At 49.0% G+C, this 27,997-nt stretch overlaps 1 protein-coding gene across 1 annotated transcript; it reads right to left on the minus strand.

Annotated features, from left to right (window-relative positions):
* Positions 1–2,514: 2,514 nt before the first annotated feature.
* PDE1B (phosphodiesterase 1B) lies at positions 2,515–27,995 on the minus strand. The gene is made up of 15 exons (XM_063074691.1): positions 27,889–27,995; positions 11,579–11,692; positions 10,527–10,709; positions 10,291–10,357; positions 9,840–9,956; positions 7,404–7,544; positions 6,903–7,003; positions 6,670–6,795; positions 6,436–6,537; positions 5,252–5,372; positions 4,846–4,927; positions 4,381–4,489; positions 3,634–3,764; positions 3,024–3,144; positions 2,515–2,557 (listed from the first exon to the last, which is right to left on the minus strand). The coding sequence occupies exons 1-14, from the start codon at positions 27,993–27,995 to the stop codon at positions 3,041–3,043; spliced, it is 1,605 nt and encodes a 534-aa protein (XP_062930761.1). The 3' UTR covers positions 2,515–2,557; positions 3,024–3,040.
* Positions 27,996–27,997: the final 2 nt, after the last annotated feature.

Genomic DNA, 27,997 nt, shown 5'->3' on the forward strand with positions numbered 1-27,997 from the left:
TGGAATGTTCCTTCTTTACCGACTTGTAGAATCCTTTCTCCCTCCTCTCCTGTGCTACCTTTTCTACAGCCCCCTACCCTCCTGTCCAACTGCCTCTGGAAAGGAGGAATAGGGAAGCTGGGCAGAAGCCTTAAGAAGTTCTTCCCTTAGCCTGCGTTTACTTGCCGCAAGAAGAGAGCTGAGGGTCAGGTAGGTGGGAGGACTGGCTTCCAGGGAGGCAAGAAGAAAGAATAGCCCCAGGTTCTCTTTTCTTATTGAGGAAAGATACCACCAGCTGGCAGGGCGGCTCTGGAGCTGGAAGACTTGCAGCTCTAAGGCCAGTGCCCTGTCCAGTTGTGACTGTGCCATGGGCACCATCTGCTGGAAAAAATGGGGAACTGCACCCTGGCACTTGGCCCATGAAAAGACAAGGTGATGTGTTGTGTCCTGTGGATGCCTCCTTGCCTGCCCTCCAAGCCTCAGCTGCCTTCATTTTGGATTCCCAAGCTTCAGAATGTGTTCCCTTCTCCAGCTGTGAGACCACCTCCCTTATTCCAACCCGTTATCAAAGATGGATAGAGAACACAGTGGTCATTAACAAAGATGCTCTTGCTGGGAAATGGAAGGGTCATCTCTCCCCTGTCCTAGGTACTGCACGAAAGACAAAAACCAAGCAAAGATGAAGAAACTTCCTCAGCTCACACAGCCAGGCCTCTGCTGCCGCTGCTTTTGACTTTCCCAAGTAGTGGAGGCAATAGAGGAAAGGAGGGAAGGCCAGATTCTTTCTCCCTCCTTGCTGAAGCAGTGTGGTGCACAGGAAAAAGAGCAGAGCCTAAGAAGTATAAGGTCCCACTTGTGCCATGTGCCAACTGTGTGCCCCCAGGCAAGGCCTCATCTCCTGGGCTTGCCCATCTCTCTCTTCTCTCTCTCCCCCTCCCTCTCCCTCCCTCCGTGTGTGTATATATACACACACACACACACACAGTGAGAACACCCCGCCAGGATTTCATATATATGTGTGTATGTATACACACACACACACACACACACACACACACACACAGTGAGAACACCCACCAGGATTTTATCAAGCTTAAGAAAGACTGTGTACATTAAGATGCTCAGTCAACTTCCACCCAGTGAACACCAAACACAGCCAGGCCCCGTCTCCCTTCTTTATTGATCTCTGGCTATAGCAAGGGTCTGGGAGACCACGGGCAGGGGTGAGTTACATGCGTCTCTGCCCCACTCAGGGTGGGGTGGGTGGGACAAGTATCAAGGTCTAAGAGACCGTGGATATGGATTTCACGTGAACAGGGCCCACTGTACAAATGCATGGTTGGTATTTACAAGAAAGGAGAAGGGCAGTCACCTGGACTTTGGCCTTTCCTGGGGCAAGGTGGGGATGAGGAGGAGCCTGAGGAAAGGAAGGGGCACCAGGCCTGGCTGAGCTCTCTCCTGATGATATGACAGCAGCAGCCCTGAGCCCCTCCCCCATCTGCCTTCCCCCCACCACTCCCCACTTGTCCTAAGGGAAGGACCTCTTGGTGCCTGCAGCTGGGCCAGGTCTCTGGGAGATGGGAAGGAGGTGTGGGACCCTCTCAGTTAGCTACACAGGATTACTGGGTTATATCTCACCCTCCCTACGTACCCTTGACCCCAACCCAGCTGACCTCTCCTGACTTTGTTCATCAGATACACCCTGAAGGTGCTTTGCTGGGGAGATCTCAAAGCACTTTACAGACATTGGTCGGATGGGAGCCTCCCAGCCCCAGGGGAGAGGAAGGAGGCAAAGGGCTTGGGACTAACCCAGGGCAGGTGACAAGCCCCAGGGGCCCAGAGCAGTCCCAAGTTCTTGAGGGCCCCAGGAAAGGTCTCCCCTCAGTCCCTGGTTCCAATGGCTCCTCTTCCCCCAGTCACCATTTTGGAATGGAAGACAGGGAAGAGTGCAGGGGGTCAGGCTGGGGATGGGGCTGAAACAGTACAAGTCTGGGGTAAAGAGGAAGTGCCCCCACACCCCATTTCAAGGTCCTAGAAAGGTACCATGCCCTGAAGGAACCCACTTCCCTCCCCACACAGGGCTCTCAAAACCCCCAGCTTTCTATCCTATTCCAGCCCTTCCCAGGGGAGGAGAAGGAGGACCCAGACCTGCCAGCTAAGATCTGGGGTGGGGGGCTGAGGGAACCCCCAAAATGTATTGCTTAGAAACTTGGAGGCAAAAAGAATAGGGGAGGGCCAAGGGGGCTGGCATCTCTGACCCTCCCCCTAGGCCCTGGGAAGCCTCCAGGAAGCTCCTCCCAAGGCAGCCATCTGACCATGAGGGGAGTCCAGAAGCAGGGGGATGGGCACAGTGACCATTGGGAGCCTGAAGTTCCCCAGTCTCACTGCCAGGAGATTAAAGTGCGCCCCAATGGGTGTCAGGTGAGGAGGGGCCCTTCCCCCAACCCCACAATCTCTGGCATTTGGCCTTCGGGTGGGTTGTCTCTTCCGCGACCTCCATGCTCCCTTGGAGCAGATGGGGGAGCCAGTCCTGATGGATGGTGCTGATGACATCGAACACTTTGGACTCAATGAGGACCTGGGGAAAGAGGGAGAGACGCCAGTGCTCTGATCTTAGCCTTCATCTCCAGCCTGACCTTCCTTCTCCAAGTTCTGCCAGATCCCCCTCAGTCTAGAGTACAGTTGTGCACAAAATGCCCTCCAGAAGGGTGTCCAGCCACGGGTGTAAGCAGGGGCTGAAACTGCTGTCACACTCAACTGGCCTCACTGAGCCTTGTGCCCTGGTGGGTTCCTTTTCCCTAATGCTTGCCAAGGTGCTGTACAGGCTAGCTGTTCTGCTGCTGTTCTGAGGAGCTACCTCCTCTCTTCCCGCAAGGACTGTGGGACAGAAGAGGGTGGGAGGAATTCCCTGCTTCCCACCCATGTCCTGGCTCAGTTCTAGAAGGAGGGAGACCCTCACAACCACTGGACCCCAGAGATGACCCAACAAAGATGCCATATTGGACACCCAGCTCTCCCTATTCCCTCCACCACAATAGGCTCACCTGGGCCAGCCCCAGGGCTAGTCCAGATTCCCATTCTGGTTGTGTTCATCTTCGGCAGAGGAAGGCGGGGCCTCTTCTTCACAGGGGGACAGCTCGTCGATGGACATCTGGTTGGTGATGCCTGCAGAAGGGCATAAAGGAAGCTGAGGTTAGACCAACATAATTTTCCCCAGAACCCAAGGATTGGGTGGAGAAAAGTAAGGGATTCTCATCCATTGCCCTGCCTTCAAACTGAGCTACATTCAACCCATCCCCATTTGGAAAGAGCCTCTCTGACCTTGCTAAAACTCACATATCAGAAGAGATTTCCCAGCCAGGGCCATCAAGTTACCCCAATCTACAAGGGCACCATTTACAGAGACCACAATGTGCACTGGGTCTCCTGGGTTGAGGAATATTATGGCTGTCCCTATCCTCTCTCCAGCCCCTAAAACTCTAGAACGGAGCAGGCCATTCAGCCAGTCAGTATTTCCTGTGATCTAACTTGAATCTGATCAGCTCCATTCCCAACTCTAGGATTCAACCAAATTGCTCCAGGGGCCTAAAAAAAGGGGGACCTGCCTCTGCTCCATTCACCACCCCCACAAGGTCTCACCACCACAGCACCCACCACTTGCTGCCCGTTCCTTCCATTTCTGCTTGTTCTCCTGAATGTACTTGGTCCAGGTGGAGCGGAAGCTGACCACATCAGGGTTGGGGTCTCCCACTTCCACATCCAGAGAAGGTTGGCGCCACTGGAAGCTAGAAGCAGGGTATACCCCCACACCCCAACTCCAAAAGTGAGATCCAGCCCAATCCAGAACCAAACCTCATAGACCTCAGAGTGGAGGAGATGGAAGATCAGGAAGAACTTCCCTTTTCCCTCTACTAGATACCCCCAAGTCCCTGTCCCTCTCACTCCAGCTTTACACACACACACACACACACACACACACACACACACACACACACCCCTCCTCTCCTCGTACACACACACACACACACACACACACACACACACACACACACACACACACACACACACACACACACACACACACACACACACACACACACACACACACACACACCCCTCCTCTCCTCGTAGAAGGAAAATAAAAATAAGATTAGCCAAAAAGACTATAAAGACAGAGCTAAAGAAAATCAAAAATATGATGGAGGGGAGCACAGGTGCAGGTCATACCCTTCTGGTCCCATCCTTCCGCCCCTGACTGTGTGACAAGCAGCAGAGGGCTCCCAAGCTTGGAGTGGCCTGCCTCCCCACCACAGCTGTACCTCCTCCCCATGAGTCAGTCCTCTCTGTGTCCAACTTCCCTCCCCCAGAAACAGAAGACCTGGCTACCCCAGCCACCCTCACCTGGGCTGGTTTTTAGACTTGGAGTCCTCATCCACCAGGGGCTGGACACTCTTCTCTGCCACATCAGTCAGCACAGAGAATGTGGGCTCCACAATGAAGTCGATGAAACCTGCAGTGAAGGGGGCAACACAGTAGAGATGTCTTACCTGGAGGGCTGGGCAGAGGATACAGCTAGCATGGCGGTGACCCTTGGCTACATGTGAAATGAAGTGAAGAGGTAACCTGGGGCTGAAAACTTCCCAATGGGGACAGGCTTTGGGATGATGTCTTTTGACCCTAGAGAACTCCTCTCTGCCATTGCACCCCCTGGCCTCCCTCCCCAGAACCCCAGGCTCCAGCACAGGAGGCCTGCCTCTACAGAAAGCATGGTTCTGGGGTTGGGGACATGCAGCAATCCTGGCCCAGGCCCAGACAGCATTCTTTCCCCTTCCCAATCCCCTCCTCCCTGCAGGAAAGGACACTCACCAATCTGGGACTGTGCCACCAGAGTGGAAGTGCGATCACAGAGCGGAGAAAAAGGCAGGCCTAGCTCTGCCTCCTTGTCACCCTGGGAGAGAGAGGACAGGGTAAGAAAGCTGGAGAGGATACCTCAGATGTACCAGATCTGGGGTGCATCTGAGAGTGGTAGGGGGTTGTAGTAGGAGAGGAATTTCTGCACCTTAGACCTGGAAATGAGTGATATGCAAATGAAATACAACTATTGGCAACTATTGGCAAGTTTCTAGGATAATGTGATTTTATCCCATGGATTTGAGTCAGGTCAAAAGCTGCAGGTAGCTAAATGAAGATCTGGAGTAGGAGCAGAGAACTCGGGGAGCAAAAGGAGCAAGAGGCCCCCGTGGGCAGGGGGTGGGCAGAGATGCCACACTACCTGGCGGAAGAATTCCTCCATGAGGGCCTTGGTCCAGCGGCTGTGGACCGACCACTGCTTGGTTGGATGGCTGATGTCAGCAGCATGGAGCAGTAGAGACAGGGCCTTGGACTTGTCAATCCTGGTTGGGGCAAGTGGCAAGGGAAGGGAGACTGATCTTTCAGGAAAGGAAACCTGGATCATTCCCTAACTTCTCATCACATGCTCTTTCTCAGACCCATACATGCACACCCTTTCACATACTTCAGACATCCTCGAGGCCATACACACACTCATATATATATATAGGTAGCAGCATAGCTTAGTAACTGAGAACACAGGCTCTTAAAATAAAACGGCCTGGGTTCAAATCCCCACTATACCTACCACAGACTAGTTGTGTGACAGTGAATGAGTTACTTAAAATTTCCATATTTTATTTTCTTCAGCCCTAAAATGGAAGTAACAACTCTACCACATGTCAAGTTGTTCTGAGAATTAACAGATATACAACATATAAGTATTTAGAAGAGTGTCTGACACCTAATAAGTGTTTAGATGTTATTTATAATAATCATTATTATCATAATACACCCAACAATGACCCGCTGTGATACTGCACATTCTCTCACCATAGACACCATACACAGAGATTAACACACACCTCCAGGACAGACACAAACACAATCCAGTCTCTCATACACACATTTATATACTCCCACCTACTTTTAAGCAACATCAGATGTAATTATGGCATTTGTTCTAAGCTTTTTTTTTTTTTTTTTTTTTAACCTCACATGACTCTCCCAATAGTCCCACTGGAGTAGGAGCTAGTGGCAAGGTGTTGTGGAAGGAGGCATATTATTTTTACCATTTCACAGATAAAGAAACTGGAGTCCAGAAGGGCTGAATGGATTTCCCAACTTTCTAGAGGAAGCCTGTCCTGAAGCTGCAATGCAAACTCCCATCTCAGACTCCCTGTCCAAAGCTCTCTCCAGCAGACCAGCTGCCTGGGCTGTACATAAACCCAGGCCACGTACACACATACATCACACATATTTACACAGAGATATGCTCAGATACCTGGAGCCAGGAGAGTCTCTACATTCAGGTAAAGACCTGGCACACCAACTATCCATGTGTGTGCCCCAATTCACAAACACCTCCCTCTGGTCTGGCCCCAGCCACACCCCACCAGATGCCACCTCTCCAGCTGCTGCAAGGCTGTCTTCATGGACTTCACTTGCTGGAAATGGCAAGACATGTCTGTAGCCAACACCATCTCAATGACCAGGGCCCGTAGCTCTCTGAAGGAACAGAAAAAGAGAAGTGATCAGCCTCCTCTGCATTGTTGGCAGGAGGTCCAGCAAGTAGGAAAAGAGGGTTGAATAAGGGGGTCTCTTAGGGATGCCAAGTACTGGCTTCTGGCTTCTGCTCACACAAACTCATCCTTGGTGAGGTTGATGAAAATGTTCATCTCATCATCCTGCATCATTCGGAAAACAGAGCTGATGTGGTGATTCTCGAGCACTGAACGATCATTGTACAGGATGGCACATTCTGACCTGCAAAGCCAAATGTCATTGCATCCAGCACCCTGTAAAGAGGGGCTCTGGCAACCTCCTCACTGCCACTTGGCCCCTCCTGCCCCTGCCACGTCCATGGCCCTCACTTGGTCTGGATGTGGAAGCTGTTGGTAGTGCCTGTGTGCTCATAGTCATGGATGGCTGCAGCAAAGATGATGGCCAAGACCTCAATCTCCGACAGGCAGTGCTAGGGGAAAAAGGGGATGAGAGAGAGCTGACCCCCACTGGTCACTGCCCAAAGACCTCCACATAAAGGCTAGACCACTCAGCCCATCTCTTCCATTCTTCATGGCCAGCTCTGGGGTTAATGTAGCCAGGTTTCTCAGTTCCTGGAATGGCCCAGGACCTTCCTTCATTCCAACCTGCAACATTCCCACTGCATCCCAGCACGTGTCCCCAGCATTGCCCATGAAGTTTTGGTCCACCTGGGAATTCTCTAGAGTTAATCCAATTTGACTCTGTAAAGGCTTTAGGATGCTAAAGAAGAACTAAAGAGAGAAAAATGAAAATGGGAGTATAGTCTAGACTTCCCAGTTCTGTAGCCATAAACCCTGAATCACAAGAAGAGTGATCTCCAGGGCACCTACCACCATTCCTGTGCGGAGCAAGAAGCAATGGACTGTCTGGGTAACGTCAGCTGCATGGATCTGGTTATGGTAAGGATTCTTGTACTTCCCATAGCCTGTCTCCAAGGCATCCAGGAAAGTCATCAAAAACACAGTGGGAATCTGCAGGAAGAGGGAGGAAACTGAGATACACTGAGGACCTGCAAGAATGGCAGTAACTGAGGACTGAGATAGCAATCCCGTCTTTCTTTAGAAGTCAGTGTGGCATAGGCAGAGAGCACAGGCTCCACAGTCAGATGAACTTGGGCTCATATCCTGGCTCTATCACCTGCTGGCTGTGTGACCCTAGGCAAGTCATGTGCCTCCCTGTGCCCTGAATACTTAATTGCAGAATGAAGATAATACCACCTATCTGGAATTTAATGAGATAAGTACAAGGCACTTAGTAAGTGCTCTCAAAAGAGTAGCTATAATTATTATTATTTCCCTAGAGATTTTTAAGAAAAGGAAAGAAAGCTTCCAACCACCCAGCCCCATTCCCAAATCCAATACCATGGAGAAGGGCTCCAAGAAGCGGGGGAAAGAATAAGATGACCTAGAGAGGACCCCACCAGGCAGATGTGGATCACCCCCTCCTCTGATAAGCCTTCCCTGACCACCTCCTCTCCATAAGCACTGACACCCCACCCCCAAGTTCCACCACACACACCCACACACACACAAGCACCAAGTGCCAGAGTTCTGTCCAGCTACTCTCAATTCTGTCCCTGTCTCTGTACATGCCCTGGAGGTATGTCTGCCTCCTTCAAAAGGCTCAAGGCTCCCAGAGGGCAGGGCTGGTGTCTTCACTGTCCCTGGACAGCTTGAGGCTGGGAGGGGACCAAGGTTCAGGACTTGGAGAAGCTTCTGTAGAGTGATGAGAGACAGAAGATGTGCCACTAGTCAGACCCTAACATCCCCCACCCGCACCCCTGGAGGGCTGTGCCCCAAATTCAGGGAATTTTAAAAGACTGTTTCCATGACAACTACCCTTGCTTTTATGTTGCCATGGCGTCCCTGGAGGGAAGGGAAGGGAAAGGGAGGAGCAGGGGAGGGGCTAGGTGCCCAGGGAGAGACTGTGGAGCCTGAGAAACGCAGCTCCGACTGTGGTCCTGCCATCAGAGAAAACAACAACGATAAGCTCGCCCTCTTTCTCTAACGGTTTTGGAGCAAGGCAGACTAGGACTGGGCCAAACCCAACCCACTGCAGCTACTCTTGGGGTCCCCCGAACCCAGTCCTTCCAGATAAGGAAGCAGAGTTTAGGTGAAGCTGTTGTCTGAAGTACATCTGAAAACCAGTTCAGAGAAACACGAGCTGGGAAGTCTTAGGAAAAAAAGGACTCTGCTATTGTCTGTCCTGGAGAGGACAGGATTGCAAGGAAGAAAATGAAACTGCAGAAGGACTGGCCTCAGGAAGGTACTGAAGAAAATCCCAACTGAGCATCTCAGGAAATTGTGGAAACTCATGAGTTATAAAAGGAGTCGTCAAGGAAAAAGGAAAGGGTCACATACACAAATAAGTCTGTATAGTGAAGTGAAGGTAGGTGGAATGACCTTCCAAAGCCCATATGGAGGGGACCTTTCAACTGGACTCTTCTGACTGTCCCTCTCTATAGCCCCTCAGAACACACACATTTCCCTCCACCTCTAACATGCACTGCCGCCCACCAAGTGCTGACCAAATATACCCATAGCGACTCTTTAACCCCCCTCACCCTCCACTTCCAAATGTGGTTTTTCCATGTGGAAGTGGTTTTTGCTGGTCCTTACTTCCTCCCAAAAGATGCTACCTCCTGGTACAGGATACAGAGAGGACTTTAATCCCATATTATTCTTCCTGGCCAGTCAAGCTGAAGAGCAAATGGAGTGCACACACCCTCCCTCCCCTCATACAGCCCCACCCCAGCCCAGCCAAGAGCTGATATTCTCCATAAAATTCCTTGCACAGAGACCAGAGCTGGAGGGAGTGGCCAATCCTCTCCCTCCCCCGCCCCCTCCCCCTCCCCCAAACAAATGGAGAGACTCTAGTCCCAAAGGGCACTGCTAAAGTCCAAAGCTTCTGGACTCTAGGCCTCCAGTATCCACAGGCAGGAGGCAGAAGAGCTGAAAAGGGGAGGTGAACTGCAAGACAGCCTAAAGAGAATAAGTAAGGGGATAAAAGCGAAGGGGGAGAGAGCAAAATCCCCAGCTAGACAGCTGCAGACCTAGAATCTTCCCCTAAAAAGCAATCAGTGAAGTCAGGGGCTGGGACTGCGACAAGTGAAAGAAAGGCTGGACTGGGGGTGGGCTTGGGAAGGCTTCCCTGCTGTTGAGACTGAGTGAGGGAACCTAGGGAATCTACTTGTTGGGAATCTTTTAGAACAAGAATAAGAGGAGTGGAGAACCCTGCTTGGAGGCAGAGGTAGGACACTGCCCAACCTTGAAGCGGCTGATGAGGTTATGCCGAGTCAGCAACTCAAAAACAATGGTCCTCAGGGAGTGGTCATCTGCTGCCCGGTTCAAGGAAAAGACATCAAAGCACCAGAGGTCCAGGTTCTGTAGAGAAACAATGGACTAGGTTGCTTCCCAGCAGCAGCAAGAACTGAAGTTCAACTTCAAGGGGGATTTCCCAATGATTACAGAGACATAGAAAGCAGAAAAACAAAGAGGTGGTAAAGTGGACCTCCTCTTTCTTCCCAGGTATCTCTCAGTATGAGAGTGACAGAAAGGCAGGGGTTTGCCTCTGGAATGGGCAAAAGTGGAATTGAGGAACATGGGAAAAAAATAGTTACAAAGGAAGGCAAAAATCACACCATAAACGGAATCCAAAAGTCCCAATGACTATTCCATCCCCCAACTTTCTCCTCTTTCCCGAAAACCCTGGGATCACCTTAAGACAGTTGAGGACCGCAGTGGAATAGGTGGGGCCCACAGAGGTGTATGTTCTCCGGAACATCCTACGAGAGAGTAATGAAAAGAAGCCCAGGTGTAAAGGTCTGGGGAGGGGGTCAGGCCAGGTGGGACTGTGGGGCTAGCCATGGGCATGGGGATCATATGGCTGGTGGGGACACGGAAGAGCAAGGTGCTGGGAAAGAGGGGGGGAAATTGAGTGTGGCCGAAACTCACCGTTCCACAAAGATCCCAGCCTGCACAGCATGCACAATGCTTCGGAACTTGGGCTTCTCCTCTGCTCGGCGGCCTTTGGCCCGGGCCTGCTGGGTGAAGGTGGAGGCCAGCCAGTCCCGCACTTCCGAAGGCACGGCATCAGACCGTAGCTCCTGCAGCTCATCCTCCGTGTCCAAGATATGCCTGAGACCCCAGAAATGGAGTCACAGAGGAAAAACAGCAGGTGTTTCCACAGCCAAGAGACCCTGCACCCAGCCACAGCCCACACTTAGTAACTCTCAAGCCAGCTTGCTCTCTATCTCCGACCCTCCCTTTCCTTTCTTTAGCTGTATCTTTTTATTTTTGTCCCTCTGTCTAACATCTCCAATAATGAAACAGGTCACTATGTAAAGTAGTGAGCATGCCAACTATGGAAGTGTTCAAGCAGGCAAGGGAATACCATCTGCCAAGGACACTACAAAGCAGCACTGTCCGATAGAAATAAAATGCAAGCCACATGTGTGAAATTTTAAATTTTCTAGTAGCCACATTAAAAAGGGAAAAAGAACAGGTGAACTTCATTTTAATAAGTTTTATTTAAACTAATACTTCCAAAATATTATCATTTCAATGTGAAATCAATGTAAAATATATTAATGAGATATTTTTTCTATGTCTTTGAAATCCAGTGTGTATTTTTCACACACATCTCAGTTCATACTCGCCATGTTTCAAGTGCTCAGTAGCTACCTATAATTGGTGGCACCCACACTGGGCAGTGCAGGTCTAGTGGTATTCCACACCGGGAAGGTTAGGACTAGATGAGCTTTCAGGTCCCTTACAACTCTTCTCTCCTTCTTGATATCTGTGTTTATCTCTGCACCTCCACGTCTGTTCCTCTGCCTCTCTATCTTTGCCAATATTCTACCTAGAGCTTTATATCTGCCCCTCCCTTTCTTCCTGTCTCAGTCCCTGTCGCACATTCCTATCTCTATCTTTCTGTCTTACTCCCTGTCTCTGGAACACTGTCTATCTGACATCTTCCTCCTTCTTTGTTCATAGGTCTCTCTCACCGTGTCTCATCTATGTAGACGGCCTCCAGCAGAGAAGCTGTGTACTCCAGGTTTTTCTTCAGCTCATCAATGTTTACCTCCCCATTCTCCAACTGCTTTACCATGTAGCGCAGCCTGTAGAAAGTGGGTATAGATATCCTGCTTAGGCTCTCCTACCTTGTCATCAGAACAGGATACCCTCTAATAGCGTACATTTTACAGAAACATCCTGAGTCTTTCATAAATAATTAATAATTCTAACATTAATAATAACAGCTAATGTTTTTCATCTTAGGCTATTGCCACTACCTGTATTAAGTTTATCTACCTCCAAAGCTTAATCTCAGGCTTTCCTGACTCCACCATCCCTACCTACCATCTGATGTCACAATACCCGCCTTTAGTCAGTGTTTCTTGCAAACTCTAAACTGCCAGGCTCCAGCAGAATTAGGCAGGTACAGGCCCCTGGGTTGATGTTTGGGGGATGAGTTGTTTCACAGTCTGAATAACCAGGACGTGAAACTGCTCATTTCTCCTATGAGAGAAGGCTTGGGGATCAAAAGCAACAGCAATCAGAATAGCTCCCAAGAATCCTTCATTGTCTCTTGATCACCTGGGGGAGGAGGGCAGCATGGATGGAGAGAGGGGGGTGATATATGTCCACAGACAGCCCCTCTGTTCCTGGCAGGGATGGCAAAAGACAGAACAAAGACCAATCTGAATGCTTTCGCCTGGCCTCACTCCATGCAGGCAGAGCTAATGGATTATGATTCCAGAATCCATCAACCAGGACAAAGCTAGATTAACCCCTGCCTCCCCAGTGTTGATGAGAAACAGTCTCTGGTAAAGAATTTCTGTAGGCATCCCGTGCCTCTGCTTCTCCCAGGGCAAAAGTGGTGGGGTGGGGCCAGGGATCTCACTACCTGGATGCTTTGCCTAAAAGGACAATCCCCTCATATTTTGCACTTGTGAATTCTGGGGCTGGTGATTGACTGGGAGGCCTCTTAGAAGTCTGGGGAGTCCAGCTCAGGCAGTCACAAAGCCAACAAAGATCTCTGACTTTGAAGTTTTAAAGGAAGTGACTAATATTCCCTGGGGCGGGGAGGGGGGGGGACGGTGATCTGGTAGCCATCACAATTCCCCACTGAGAGGGGCTTCCAATACCCAAGGTCACCCTATGAGTCAAGGAGGAGAAGAGAATGAGTCAGGGACCAGAGATTGAAATTAGCATCAATTCCCAGGGATGCTGGGGAAGGGAGAACAATGGCGTTCCTGAACAGAAGCAGCTCTAGAATCCTGGGGTCTCTGCAGTTTTGGAATAGGGGTGCCCCAAATAGCCAGTCCCAGAAAGCATCACAGGCCAACTCTCACCTCAGGGCCCAGCAGTCCTGGCCGACATATCTGACAGCAAATGGGGCAGAAGGGAATGGGGCAAAAATGGGAGGATAAAGAAGTTGGAGGATGGCACTACAGCCTCCTGGTGGGCTATCTTCAAATCTCACTTCCAGCCTTCCTGCTGCACTATCTCCATCCAGAAACAGCAGGTTGTTCAACAAGAAAGAGGACAGTTTTAGCAAAGCTCAGCCCCAGCTTGGGCTTCATTAGGGAGGAGGAATAGAGGTTAGACCTCATAAAATTCTTTCCCAGAGAAATGAGCTAGAAAGGGCTCATGAGCCAGTATCTGCCAGAGTACCCACCCAGAGACCACAGAACAAAAAGGTATGCTCTGCCTATGGGGCCCAGGCACAAGCCAGGGCTTCCCTCTCCTGATCAGTTCCCATGGCCGGGGACCCTCAAATCTGGAGACATACAACCCAGAAAGAAAGAAAGGCCTCTTCTACTGCCTATGGTCCCATCTCTTCCCTAGATTCCCACCCCAGTCCTAACCTTCCACTTCATTCAGCCCTTTTTACAACAAAAAACTCTGCCCCCAGTGGTCAATGCCCACCACCAAAGTTCTACCAGTTTCTTTCTCAACCCACATCTTGAAACACACATCCTAGCACAGGCTCCCAAAGTGAACAACCAAGCCCACGGGTGTTCATTTGCATGTATTTGCATAATCACTAACAATGCTGCCAGCTCTACATTTTAAAAAGTGTTTTCTCCTACATTATCTCATTTTATCTTCGCAATAAGCTTATGAGGGAGGGAGGCAGAGAAGGAATTGCAATTCCTATTTCCAACGCAGAAACCAAGGCTCAGGAAGCAGCTATGGCGTGATGTGTGAGAGGAGTCTAGGAGGCTGTGGCATGGTGCATGAGAGTAGTCTGGGAGGCAGGAATCCTGGGTTCAAAGCTATCACTTCCTGCTGTGAGCCCCTGGGCAAGTCACTAACTCTTAATCACTATTTATTAAAATGTGGCCTGTAGACCACGAGCATCAGTACCACCTTGAATAAATGTTAAAAATATAGATTCTAGGCCTCACTCCACAGCTGTTAAACCAAAATTTCTGAGGATATGGTCCAGGGATCTGCATTTTTAACAAATACCCCAGATGATTCTAATGCACGCTAAAGTTTGAGAACCTTTATTTTAGAGCCTCAATTTCCTCATCTGTAAAATGGTGAGGATGACAATAAACCAGCCTCACAAGCCTATTAGTAAGAAGATTAAATGAAATAATATATGCAAAAGACCTGGTACATATAAAGGGTCTCCATAAATGTGATTTAAACAGGAATTACATATAAATGACCAGCATCATACTGGCCCTACCCAGCTCAAACCACAATCCCTTCAAATCCAACAAGCACTTGCCTTCTCTATCGCAAGTCCAGGTGGAAAAGAGTAAGTCTCGTTTGGATGGAGGCTGGTAATTAGGAAGCCCCCTAATAGAGGAAACCCATTCCACCACAGCTTCTTCAGTCTCAGTCAGTCCAACCTTAACTAAGTGTTTATGTCAGTTGGCCCATAAGAGACTTAGGAGACTGTGAGGGTCTTTTTATTTTTTTATATATTTTTTTTTCTTTTTAAAGATGACCAGTAAGGGGATCTTAACCCTTGACTTGGTGTTGTTATCACCACGCTCTCACAAGTGAGCTAACCAGCTATCCCTATATAGGGATCCGAACCCCTGGCCTTGGTGTTACCAGCACCACACTCTCCCGAGTGAGCCACAGGCTGGCCCTCTGTGAAGGTCTTGATGGCACTATCAGTGACTTGTTTATCTTGGCCTCCATACTCAGAGCACACAGTATGTAATCAGTAAAAGTTCCTTAAATAAATAAAAGGGAAAGGGTCAGATTAATCAAGTAAGAGCCTCTCTCCCAGAGCTCACAACTGAGATTTCTGAGCCAGAGTTTCTAAAACTCTAATGGAGAGCCTGGGAGAAGAGTAAGGTGATAGACTGACTTTCAGCACATTCCTCCCTTCAAGTTCCTCCTTTCTTCACCTCTAGATCTTGTCCAGGAGCTCTTGTATAGCTTCTGTTGAAATCTAAACCAAACATGATCCAGACACCAGAAGAAGGGGGGTAGGGAGGAAAAGAAAGATTAAAGAATAAATTTGAAAAACGAGTTCTCTGAGAAGAGGACCTGGACTCAGGCAGCTGAAAGGATCCAGGTGCTAAAGTGCAGCCTCCTGAAGCCAAATAACGCCCCTACACAAACCATGTTTCCCGGCCTAGCAGAGGTCTCTCTTATTCTAGTCCTTCAGAGTTAGCATCTCTCCAAACCCACCCAAAGTCCTCACCTCACTATTCTTCTGTAGGAAGTCCTTCTCCCCCACCCACATCAGTTTCAATCCAACCCTTCTTGCTCAGCCCTCAGAATCTGCCACAAGAATGGTCCCTTTTCCTGTAGAACAGGATGCTCAACCCAGTCCAATCCTCTTCCAGCCCCAAGGAAAACTGGAAGCCTTCTCCAACATTCCTTCTACCTCCACCCCTACCCCTGTTTTACCACCACCACTTCTTCCTCCTTTACCTTCCACTATGGGAAAAGCCTCAGATCCTGATACCCGGAAGGCCCCAGTCTCTCCTAGCTCTAGGTAGCCAGCTGGAAGGGAAGACTTCTGGTCGAAATAACCCCAATAACTCAGAAGAGCTCAGCTTCCCCAGCCCCCACCAGTTCATTTCTTTGGATCACCACATGGCTGATGTTCTGGGGATTTTCAAAGCCCCCTGGAACTATGCTTCTGAAAAGATCACCATAAATAGGGAACTCAGGACAAGGAAGCCTGAAGCCAGGGGGCTGGGAGTCAGGAGAAGAATTCTATTTCTGGTTAGGGTTCTTAAGATGAGGAAATTTCCCAGGGATGTGTGAGCTCTTAAGGATGCTGGGGGTCAGGAAGAAGAGAAAGGGCAGAAACGCTGCTAAGTCACCTGCCATAATCAAGAGGAAGTGATAAAAAGGAAAGGGAGATGGAAATGGGAGGAGAATAAGGTGAAGGGCAAGATGGGTGGAGTAAAAGGTGGAGAAGTTGGCACACACACCACACAAAACATATGGGGAATGTCAGGTCTTAATCCCTCCATCAAACTACAACTGGTGGATCAACAAGCAACCTGTCCTCCTCCTCCCCTCTCCTCTCCTCATCCCTGGCACCTACCTGAGGATGGGGCCCTGGAGGTGGCTCCTCTGAACAGGAACAGGGTTTGCCATGGGAATCAAAGTTTCCTGCTTCAGAGAATCAAAACGCTAACCCGGGGGCCCCAGGCCCCCTAGGGGGAACAACTCCCTCTTAGGTCCCTGATTTCCTCCTCCAGGTCCAGGCAGAACTAAGCGACTGTCCAGAGAGAACTCTGGGGAGGAAAACAGGAGGGGCCTGGCTCGAGGAAGAAGGGAGTGATGAGGCACAGACCCAGCCTACCGGAACTGGGTGAGAGGCCGCGGGAAAAGTTTCATATCTGAATCAGACTCAGAACAAGAATCTGTTCTTAGAAGAATCCCAGAAAGGACAAAAATAGCACAGACCAGCCCCTAGCTCTGAGGAGGTGGGGCTTCTCTTTGGGAAAAGGGGGTTAGTAGGCGGCTTAACGGTGCAGGGACAGGGAACCATCCTGAATCTGTCCCAGACAGGAATTTTGTAGTGAGAGGTGAAGGGGCCCTGCAAGAGCCCCCAAGAGGGGCTAAGCAGATTCAGCTCCTCTCAAGGTCTTTTTCCGGGGGGCCACTGTTCAAAATGAGTTTTAATCCTGAACGCATAAAACCAAGACAGGTGGATGAACTTCCCACAGAGAATAAGAAACTCTGTGGGAAGTAAGGGGAGGGGCTCGCTGAAGCTAGGAGTCAGGGGATCCTTACCCAGAGACCATCTCAACAGGGAGGGAAGCCTCCCAGCCCCGACCCACCCCACCCCACGCCTCCAAGCAGTACATGAAAGGAGAACTTGCTCATACAAACCAAGAGGTTGAACAAATTAACACTACCAGCCCCAGTTTTCTCATCTGTAAAACGGGGATTGGGAGATAACTGTGAATTAACTAGGGAGAGATCAATCCAGCTCAGAGGTAGAGGAGAAGTGATGAGATGGCTCAGGAGAGACCAAAAGAGGCACGCCTGGGGCCTGGGAACCACGACCCCCTCTCCTGCCTCCAGACTCTGCCGTCGCTCAGGTTGCAGAGGAAAGAACCTGGCCTCTGCAGCGCGAAGTGGACCTGCGCACACAGCCCCGGCCCGCCTCCGGATTGGCTGTGAGATGACGTCACCGATACAAGTACTTCGGGGCTGCGATTGGTCAGCTGAGGGGCTGGGCGGGGCTAGGAAGGAGAGAAGGGGGCAAAGCCCAACGCGTCCAGCGAAAAGAGTTCGGAGCTCTGCAACCTCCTTGTCTAAGCGCTGGGGGTGATGTGGAAATGAGAAAAAGAGACTCGTGGGGATGAGTATGACAGAAGAAAGGGAAAAGAAAAGAGACAGGCCAAGAGCTAGGATTTTATGACGGGAAGTCTCCCCCTACCCCCCACCTCTACCCGTCAAAAGCAGGGAGAAATTAAAATACCTTGTCACTGTGTCAAAGCTTTGAAGGATTATAAACAAATGAAGTCCGCGAGCCTGGTGTTTCTCAGCCCCACTGAGTGCTGGGACAAGTGGAAGTGGGCATCAACAGCCACAAGAGGGATGGGGGTGCAATATTTACCAGTCGTTTTCTAGGGAACTCCTGGTAGCCATGAAGCAGGACTGCTGCAGACTTCGGAAGAAAAGAAACCCACTGTCGCTGTGCTCATCTCTTTCTCACTGTGCTCCACCACCACACTCCCCACAACGACCACAAGCTGATTAGTGCTTTCAGAGAAAAAGAACTAAACCCAGTGTCAAGAATCCTAGAACTGCCACCCAGGGGGATAGGGACAAGCCATTGGGTCTGTTCCGTGGACATGCTGGCTTGATGGGATGAGAATGGGAGTGGGGGCAGGTGATAGCACACAGCCTGGAACACCGACAACCTCCAAGCCAGGCCAGCTCCCCTCATTCACCTTGTCCCCCTCACTCCAGGCCCTGCTACTCTGGCACTAACCTCAACCCTCCTGCTGAAGTGCAGAGATTTCTTAGACTAGAAAAGCCTTGGAGAGGATATCTTGTCCATTCCTCTGCTCTCTTGCCCAGCAGAACCAAAGCCAGTTGGATGTATGACTGCTCACTACCTCACTCCACATAAGCATGCAGCTGCACCACTCATCCTAGCCTACTGTAATTATTTACTGTTCCTAATAAGAAGGGAGATTGGTCAACCACCATCCCTTCCTGGGGAAAAAGTTTCACACATACACATTCACTCACACATATACACACAGCCCACACTCTTAAGTTAAGGAAACTGTTACCTGGCTGGGAAGCAGGACATAGATTTGATGACCCAGCAAAGGGTCCAGCATCAATTTTCCTTTAGCCCTTAAATATAGTTCAAAATTAGAAAGGAGCCCAACGATAATGCCTGCCCCTCCCTGCACCCCCACCCCATCTCCAGCTTTCCCCAACCTGCACTGAAGAATAGGAGTTGGGGTAGGAAACAAAGAATGGGATACTCTGCCTCTGGTCAGAGAAGAGGAGTGAGTGGGGGTGAGAGAAGGTGTGTGTTGGGGAAGGGATTTAAATGGCTGATCTCAAGGTTCCAAAATCTCAGAAATTAAAATAACCCAGGAAATCATCTAGATCCAATAGAAAGAGGACACAAGTTAAAATCAGAAATTTTTGCCTACATTTTATCACTGTGTGTAACCTTGGCCAAGTCACTCTGAGCTCCAGTTTCGTTGTTTGTAAAATAGGTAAATAATACATGCTTCACAGAATTCTCACAAGGACCTAATGAGATGTTGTATGAGAGCACCTTGGGAACTACAAAGTGATACATGAATGCCAAGGATTCTTATTTAGTCCAATCCCTTCTTTAGTTAGTTCAGCAAATATTCATTGAGTGCTTCATAAACAAAGTCCCATATGCCCACCCTTGTACCCAGGACCCCTGATTTTCCACCCAGGCCCCAAATGGTACCTGGGCTATTTGTGGAAAAGTTCAAGTCTCCCTGCTACCACCACTCCAGACTAGATGTCTAGGGCTTCTCTCTGGCTTCTTATTCCTCAGTGTCCAGGGAGGCAGCAGAAGCAGAGGCTGGGGAGTATACAGAACACGGAGCCCCAGAAATGAAGAACAACCAGCTCTCCACTTCACCCAAGCATTCCCACTCCCCTCACTCCCCTGGCTTCCCATTGCTGTACGAGCAGCCCCTGTTCTGGCTTCTGGCTGGGCATAGTGGCGGGGGTGGCTCCAGGGATAAAAATAGCCCCCCTGGTGGCAGAGCTGGGGTGCCATCCTGGGAGGCAGCAGGCCGCAGGTTGACATGGCAGCAGTGGTGAGAGATCTCTAGGCACTAGATGGAGGAGCTGGGGGGTGGGGTGGGGAAGGGGATGGAGCGAGGCCTGAGGAAGACTGGAAGATAGTAGGAGAAGGACAGAAACCAGGAGGGTGGAGGGAGATAAGGGAGAGGGGAAGGAGGTACTAAGGGGGTAGGGAGGGAAGAAAAGGAGATGTGAAAGGTGCTGCAGAAGAGAGTCTGGGAAAACACTGAAGAAGGGGGATGTCAGGGAGTCTGCTTCCACCCATGCCTGTGTCTGAAAACAACTCCTCCTCTGCCTCCCGACCAGAAGCCATCTTAACAGGTGTTCCTAACAACAGCCCAGCACGGCTCAGATCACATGAGGAAGGAAGTATCAAAGCAGCTTGAGCTGTAGCCCAGACTAATAAGAACCCAGGTGTCCCAGCTCCCAGCCCAGCACACAAATGAGTCACCTCTCCCTCAGAGTTCAGCCCTTCAGGGGGGGAGGAATTGAAAGCAGTAAGCAAGAAGCTCAGATGAAGGCAAATTGAAGAGGAGGCTCCAGCACTGAGTCCAGAAGAACTCTTCCTTCGGTTCATTTGTCCACTCCTCTTCTCCCTCCCTGCTCTGTTATTCTGCTTATCAACCACCTCCATGTGAACCACCCCACCAGCCCTCCAAACCATATCCCAACAGGTGCGCTGCTTCCAGGGGGCCTAACAGATATTGAAGGCAGCCGGGATGGGAAAGTAAGCCTGGAAGCTTGGCAAGGGACTGGCTGCAGGTGTGATGTGGCAGCACTAGACTGTGGATCAGCAGGATTTGGGTCTGGTCCCAGTGCTGTCCCCCATCTTACCAACTATCTCTGGGTGTCAGTTTCCTCCTCTGTAACCCTTTACAGTTCTCAGATTCAGGACCTGGAGGCACTAGGGAAGTAGGATGCCTGGGCCTCGATTCCCCAGTTTCAGAGTTCATCCTTTCTTACTGTCTCACTGCTTCCCCCCCAAATCAGCTGTAACCCGGTACTTAAAGGAGGAGAGTGGCTTTCTTTTTTATCAGAGGAAGGTCACATTCTAACCTCCATGAATTTTCCAGCAAGTTCTCCTGCATATCTTCAATCTATTTCACTGCAATCAAAACAACAGCAAATTTTCTTGGCATGTTAAAGAAGAGCAGAAGGGGAAAGAATAGAAGGGCAAAGAAATCTTTGAGGTGAGTCTAGTGCAATTTGACTTATATATTTTTCAGATAGGAATTTCTAAAGCTACTGCTTGGTAGAGAGATGGTCAAGGTTTAGGGAGCTTGGCAACACTATTGGCATGCTTGCTCACTCAGCCCAGGCCCCAGGAAGTTTCCAAAGAAGGTGGGCATAGAGGAGAGAACTAGGGAGATGGTGCCAAGCTAGACAAGCAAAGCTGACAAGCAGGGGAGCAGGGAAGCCAAGAACAGGAATGAAAGGAGAAACTTCCCTAGCCCCCAGATCCTGCCTGCAAGAGAAGCACTAAGCACCCCACACAGCAAGCCAACCTCCCTTCCGAAACTAATTGGCACCAACACCAGCTGGCAGCCTAATCACCCCACTGCAGCCACCATAATTATTTGCAAATCTGACTTCTCATTGCAGCTGTGGAATCAACTGACCTGGTCTATCCTACAGCACCACCCAAAACACCCCCTTTCTAGCTCTTCTCCCAGCCCCATGCCTCCAGGCCTCACCCTGAACACACTCTGGCTCTTTTCCCACCAAGCCTGTCTCTCTACCAAAACCCCATCACAACTCCCTCAGTGGACTCTGCCAGGTCTGAGATGCTGAAGTAGAATCCTAACCTGATGTTTTCTTCCTAGACAGGGATACGCTCCATAGTTGCAGCAGGAGCTGAGGGAAGAGGAGCAGGTGCCAGACTGGGGGACACTAGGGCAGAGGGACTAGAGCACTGGCACTAGGGAACCCCCTGCACTGAGTGGATAACAATTCAGTTTTCTTCTTTTCTCTTCTCAGTAACCCTTCTTTTCCCCTCAACTCCCATCTACACCCCTTCCCAGGATTCTTTCCCAGTTCTCTGGGACCATTTAGTTTTCCTCCCTTATGGGACAATCTCATTATCTAACAACTTCCACTCTCCCCAGTTGTCTCAGCTCCACCCCATCTGCTGCCCTGGTTTTATCCCTCCTTCTCTGCTACTGTCCTGAAGGGAGCTGGAAAATAGCTATTCAACTTCCATACCTGAGAAAATCAGCCCCATGAGATTCAAAGGCAATTACTTGGCTTCCTCCCCAGAGGAGCTGAGAGGATGAGGTCGCTGAGAAGGCAAAAGAAAGGCCTCGCAGAAGACTGGAGTCGGGTTCGGCTCCTAAGAAGGCCCCAAAGTGTGCCTGCAGCAAACTTACCCCGCACTATCACCACAGCAACACCTGGGTGAGGGAGGGAGCCCCAGGGATTTTCTGACTCCTAGCCAAGGTGAGGGAGCACTAGGAGAACTGAAGGCAAGAGTGAGAGGGTACGTCAAAGGGAATAGGGACAGAAAGAGGAAGAAAGACAAGAAAGCAGAGAAAAATGGAACCTAGCAGAGAAAGGGAACTCAGAGGAAGATAGGGGCAACGAAGGGAAGGGAAAGAGGAGAGGATTCAAAAAGAATCAAAGAAGAGGAAGGAGAGTGAACAGAGGAGTTGGAGACAAATCCTCCATGAATTCTTTAAAGACTCAAAAGAGAGAGAAGACCAGTTTCAAGGTTTTCTTCCCTCCATCCCTGTCCAAGGTGGGAGATGGCAAAAAAAAAAAAAGAAGAAGAAGAAGCTGGGAGACAGCCACTCACTTAATTGACTTCAGGAACTCCCTGGGCAGGGGATAGGTGGAGAAGTGTTTGGAGACATCCAGGCTTCTCTCCTACCGAGTCCCTCAACCGGCCTTTCAGTCCCATAGTATCCCCAATCTCCTTCACCTTCCTCTGGGCAAAACTGACAAATGCAACCTCAAATGTGGAGTCTTTTCTCTGTTTTTTTCCAAACTGCCTCTTGAGGCTCCTGGACAAGCAGAGTGATATTTGGGTTGTGAGGGACTTTAGAGACTCTCTAAAATAGTATGTGGCATACCTGATGACATTTTCCAGGCCCAGGGACTAAGGATAAATTCCCCAATGCTCATAGAACCCACCTATGGCAGCCCCTGGGCTCCCCACACTCACCATGGCCCAGAACTGCAACTGCTCCATCCACTTCTAGTTTGACCATTGGGGAGAGATGATAAGGAGTAAGTCCCTCTCCTTTCTTTTGACCTCAGTGGCCAACATCCTCATAGTACAGCCCTCCTCCAGACCCATCCAGCCTTCTATTCTCTAAGCCTGGATACCTGCCCTCACCCCTTCCAGATAAAGATTCATCAACAAGACTCTTCCAAATCATGTCCCAGACCCTGGGACTTGAACCTATTAGGTAATGCATATTACCTAATATAAATTAGGTATAAAACCCAGGAAGGAGAGATTCCCTTTGTCATGGTTGAAAATAAAGGAGGAAGGGCTAATCCAGGAGGACAGCACTAAAAATCATCCCCATCAAGGACTGGGAGAAATGATGCTCCTTTTTCTCTTGAGGTCCAGGGAACTACAGTTATCCTGCAGTCTTCACAGCAGCTCCATAGCCATATGCATAGAAAGGGTGATAGCAGCATGATTCTCAAGACTGGTAAGAGCCACAGAAGATCACTCCATGAGGCATATATAAAATGAGGGCAAAAGGCAGAGTAAATCAATGAGGCACCCAGCCCAGTCCCTCAGCTTCCTCCTCCTGCTCACTGGATTTCCCCAGCATTATCAAAAAATTAGAGTGTGTCACAAATACATACACAAGATCATACATATCCCATTACCTACATACATACTCACACACATACATTATCTCATTCATACCTAGGACAATTTCAGAGATTTAGGTAAGTACATACCTTCCCAACACATTTATTATCACACATGTCATTTAAAAACATAAATACTAAGAGACATCATTATGGAGCTCTGCTTCCACAAACTGTCCCCAGCATGCACGTCAACCTTTACCCAGACATATATGTATACATGTTAGGTACAATTTCATCCTGATATATCTTATTCAGACAATCTGAATGTCATAGTTTCTGTATCCTCTCTAACTTTTTCAGTTCCAGGCTCTATCTTGAGGTCCCAAACCCCACACCCTTTAAGCATCATTCTCTCAAAAAGCAACATCATCATCTCCCTTTCCTCCATCTCCATTTCATACTCCCTCACTCCCCCAACTGGAGGTATAAATGCACCACAGAATCAGAGACAGAACTGGGCTCCATGACTAATAGATGTATATTCATTAATTCATGTGTTCATTCCTTTATTTAACAGCATTTATCAAGTGGCTATTATGTCCAAGGTACCAAACAAAGATGAGCAAAAATAATCCCCAGCTGGGTTCTTGCTCTAGCTCAGCTATAATGACCTTGAACCACAGCATAGGACGTTGAGCCTAGACCTTGGGGGTCCTGAGTGTGTACCATGTGGAGAAAGAAGAAAAGAAAAGAACTATGTCTATACTGTCCCAAAGGAAGGGAGAAGTTCTACCTGTAAAATATAAAATAGCAAGAGAAACTGGAGCAGAGAGAAGAGAGTGATACTTGTACTATCCTGGGAGAGAGAGAATTCATATCTATGCTTTCTCCGTATGTGTAACCCCCAGAAGAAAAAATTAGGCAGAAATCCAGAGTGGTAGAACTTCACCACTTTGTGGGTATAGCAAAACAAGGAACAGGGTGCCACCCCCACTCTCCACACCACTGATGGAGTTGAACCAAATTATAAGCTCCAAGGAGCAGGAACTATGTCCATTTTGTCCACCACTGTATCCCCAGCATCAAACATACCACCTGGCCACAGGAGGCACTCAATGAATAGTTGCTGGATGAGTGAATGAATGGATAGCAAACCAATATCTGCTCACAGTTTTTCTTTTTCTTTTTTTTTTTTTTTTTTGGTCACTACTCGTAGTTTTTCCTGATTCACAAAAGACACAGAAAACTCTCTCTACCTCTACTAACCTTCCCAACATTCCCCAAGGCCCTCTGGTCTCAGTCAGAGAAGAGTGAACAGCCAAGTCAAATCCTTCATCTTAGGGTTAGAGATGCTGAAAATTGTCCTGGCCAACCCATCATCTCCAGACTGCCTCGCCCAGCCTCCCTCATGCCTAGGCTTAGTATGCTTAGTTAGGGAAATTTTCCTGCTAGCTAGAGGTAAAATCCCACAGTTAGAGTCTCTCTCAAGCTCATATGCTCTAGATTCTGAATTTATCCTTGATAGGGTCCTAGTATGGGAAACAGAATTCCTGGAGGCTCTTCCCAATAGAAAATTGCCCTACACAATTATATTAGTGTAAGCTTTTTATCCAGAGGCCCAAGCTCCCTGGGGAGCATCTAGATGTCCTAGATTAGAAATTAAAAGGGTAGAGTGGGGGAATCAGATGTGTTGAGTAGAGAAATCTATAAATATATATACACACACACAAACACAAACACATATTCCATCTGTCTTCATTTCCATTCAGTACCCAGCCCTGAGGTAATTATGTTTACCCCCTTATTTGCAGACTAAACAACCTCTTTCCACCCTGGCCCACGGGGAAGGTCTCTATTTCCATTTAAAAGGGGGAACACCTCCTTTCTCACCTCTTCAGAAACCAGACCCAGACAGTTTGGGAACTTTGTCCTCTTACCCAGCAAAAGCTCTAAATCGTTGTATTCCCCTTCATCTGATTGTCAAAGCCTCCCCAATAGTTAAACAAGGCCAAATCCAGAAAGCCATCAACTTGGGATCTTCTTTGATATCAAGATCTTTCACTGCTTTGAGAAAGTGAGATTGGGGACCTATTCCTGGTGATTAATAATCAGGAATGGTGTTTTTCTAAGTTATTAAATGTAGCTAGCATTCTAAGGACCAGATTGCTGAAGTGAGTGAAGACCAAAATAATCTAATCATTAAGATTGGTGATCCTTGTCCACCATGATCTCATGTGAGGACATCTCAACTAAGGAACTCTGGAGGGGTAGCTGCCTCTACCCCCTGCTCTCCCCAGGTTTTAATGCCTCCTTCTGGGAATCCTCTTCTCTCACCATTGAGCACTACTCACACTAAAGGAAGAAACAGCAATTCATTTTCAGGAAAGACTTTTGGTTAGAAAGGTGTGGGAGATAGTGAAACTGGTAAATCAATCCCACTACTGGGTATATATCCAAAGGATTGGAAATTATCATGTCAAAGGGATACCTGCACTTCCATGTTCATTACAGCTATATTTATAATAACCAAACTATGGAACCAACCTAAGTATTCATCGACGGACAACTGTATAAAGAAAATGTGGTATATATACACAATGGAATACTACTCAGCCATAAAAAAACTATGAAATTCTGCCATGTGCAGCAACATGGATGAGTCTGTAGAAAATTATGTTAAGTGAAATAAGCCACACAAAGAAACAGAAATACTGCATGTTCTCTCACTCATAACTGGCTGCTAGGAAGGAGTGGAGGGAGAAGGAAAAAACGAAGGAAAGAAAGAAAAGACCACAACAATACATTGAACTTTCAGAAGGAGAGAACAAACCAAAGGATATGAGAAATGGAGGGGAGGGCGGGAAGGTCAGCACCACACTCTCCCAAGTGAGCTAACCAGCCATCCCTATATAGGGATCCGAACCCGTGGCCTTGGTGTTATCAGCACCACACTCTCCCAAGTGATCCACGGGCCAGCCCAAGGGAAGGTGTTTGGGAAGTGATAGGTCAGGCAAAGGGCATAAAGAAATATCATGATTTGTAAAATGAAATATGCTAATAATAAATAAAAATTTTAAATAAAAATATTTTAAAAGAAAAAAAAACCTCTTTTGCAGGGCCCTATTGCCTGAATGGAGACAAGACAAGTATATGAGCCTCTAGTGCTATGGGGAAGCCATCGTGAGATACCTTGAATTCTACCACTCATAGAACTTGATGCCCCTTGTTTGCCTTTCAACCATTTCCTTACCTGCCCTTCTTCCCAGCTTATCTCCACTAACAGAGCATCATTTTTTATCAAGAATCACCCAGTGTTCCTCCCGACCAAAATTAGTTCAACCCAGTTTTCCATTTCTTCATCCTAGAACTCATTCCTAGGCTCTATTCCACAGAGCCTGGCAAATTGCATTGGCCAGAGGCAGCAAAGGAGGGGGACTGAGAAGCACATTTGGATTCCAAGCCTTGTTACCCACTATGCCTCAGTTCTCCCTAAGGCTTCTCTAAGCAGCTAATGTACAAATCAGATCCACCTGCCCAATATGAAGGCATCATCTCATCACCACAGGTGAAGTATTTAAAGAACATCAGAACCATAAGCATCTATCCATCTTCTACCCTCATCTCTCCATCTACCAGAACGCAAAACTGGAACACTTCAGTGCTCACTATTGAAAATTTTGAGGAGGAACTGGGTTCAGGGGCTGTGTTTACTGTTTCCTCACTAAACATCCATACTTTTCTATCTAGTGCCTCTTTCCCAGGGCTGTGGGGAGTCATCTCAGGGAGAAGAGCATCTTCCTTTGTTCTGATTAAGAATCAACAGACTGCAGAGATCACCCAATGGCAGTAGCTGACTGGGAGATAAACATGGTACATGGCTTATCTTGGACTCAATCCTCTGCTTCTCTGAGGAGCAGGAAGAAAAGTTCCTTTCCTCCCCAGGGACTGGAATGTGGCACACCTGAGTCTTTGCTTTCCCCACTTATTCCTCCCCGCATGCCCTGGTCCTGCAACAATACGAAAAGATGACTAGATGTGCTTGGAGATCCTGGGAGACCCTATATAAACAAAAAAGGCTTTGACTAAGCCAGTTACCTTGCCCCTGTCAATCAATCTTGCTTCACCACCACTTCAGCTCCCAAGTGTGCTCTCCATCCTCCTCCTCCAGATCCTAGGTGGGTCCCCCTTCGTTAATGTGTAGAGTGAGTTTCCAGGTCCCAAGAGAGATGAGCAGCTCAGGTATGGGGCACCCTCACTCCCCGTAGGATGCAGGAGGCAGAAATAACAACCTCAACTGAGATACATATGACCCACAGGTTGGCACAAGTATCCCCATGCATTAGATCTGCAGTTGTGTGCAATCACTCTACACACCTCTGTGACCCACAAGACTCATGCACACATGTGGTGTGTCTCACATGTGCACAGCCCTGCACATGGATACGTGTGAGTCAGCCTGGCACCTCCTGAATGCTGCCCATCTGCAGCCCTGCCACACTGCACATACTGTGTCTCCTCTCTGCGCTGCGTGTGTCACCGGGGGTCCGCAGACACAGGCGCATCGTTAGCTTTGCAACTCCTAAACCCGCTCCAACCAGCCGGCTTTCCACACATGCCTTGCACATGTGGCCTGGCCACGCGTGTCAGGGCCGTGTTTCCCCGCACCTACCAACATGTGTGCGACCAAGTGAACCTACCAGTCCGGCTCCAGCTGTTCCTCCCCCTGGACCCCCCCTCCGGCTCCCTAAGGTCCCTTCCCCCCATTCCCGGGCCAGAGACTCACAGAGACCGAAGCTTAATCCACATCTTCTTGCTGGGGGCTTTCAGCTCCAGGGGTGACGGGCAATCCGACTCCAGCATCTCCTGAGGGCTGCGAGGGGACAGCTCCATGC

Source organism: Cynocephalus volans, chromosome 12, assembly GCF_027409185.1.
Source record: "Cynocephalus volans isolate mCynVol1 chromosome 12, mCynVol1.pri, whole genome shotgun sequence".
Classification (NCBI taxonomy): Eukaryota; Metazoa; Chordata; class Mammalia; order Dermoptera; family Cynocephalidae; genus Cynocephalus; species Cynocephalus volans.

What these genes read in the sequence shown, in the direction of transcription:
- PDE1B (XM_063074691.1), bottom strand. Translation starts at nt 27,995, where the DNA reads ATGGAGCTGTCCCCTCGCAGCCCTCAGGAGATGCTGGAGTCGGATTGC. An exon ending in ACCTCATCAGCCGCTTCAAG is followed by an intron (nt 7,545 to 9,839) that starts GTTGGGCAGTGT and finishes CTCTTCCTGCAG; the next exon opens with ATTCCCACTGTGTTTTTGAT. An exon ending in AAGTCTAAAAACCAGCCCAG is followed by an intron (nt 3,765 to 4,380) that starts GTGAGGGTGGCT and finishes CCCTGCTTCTAG; the next exon opens with CTTCCAGTGGCGCCAACCTT.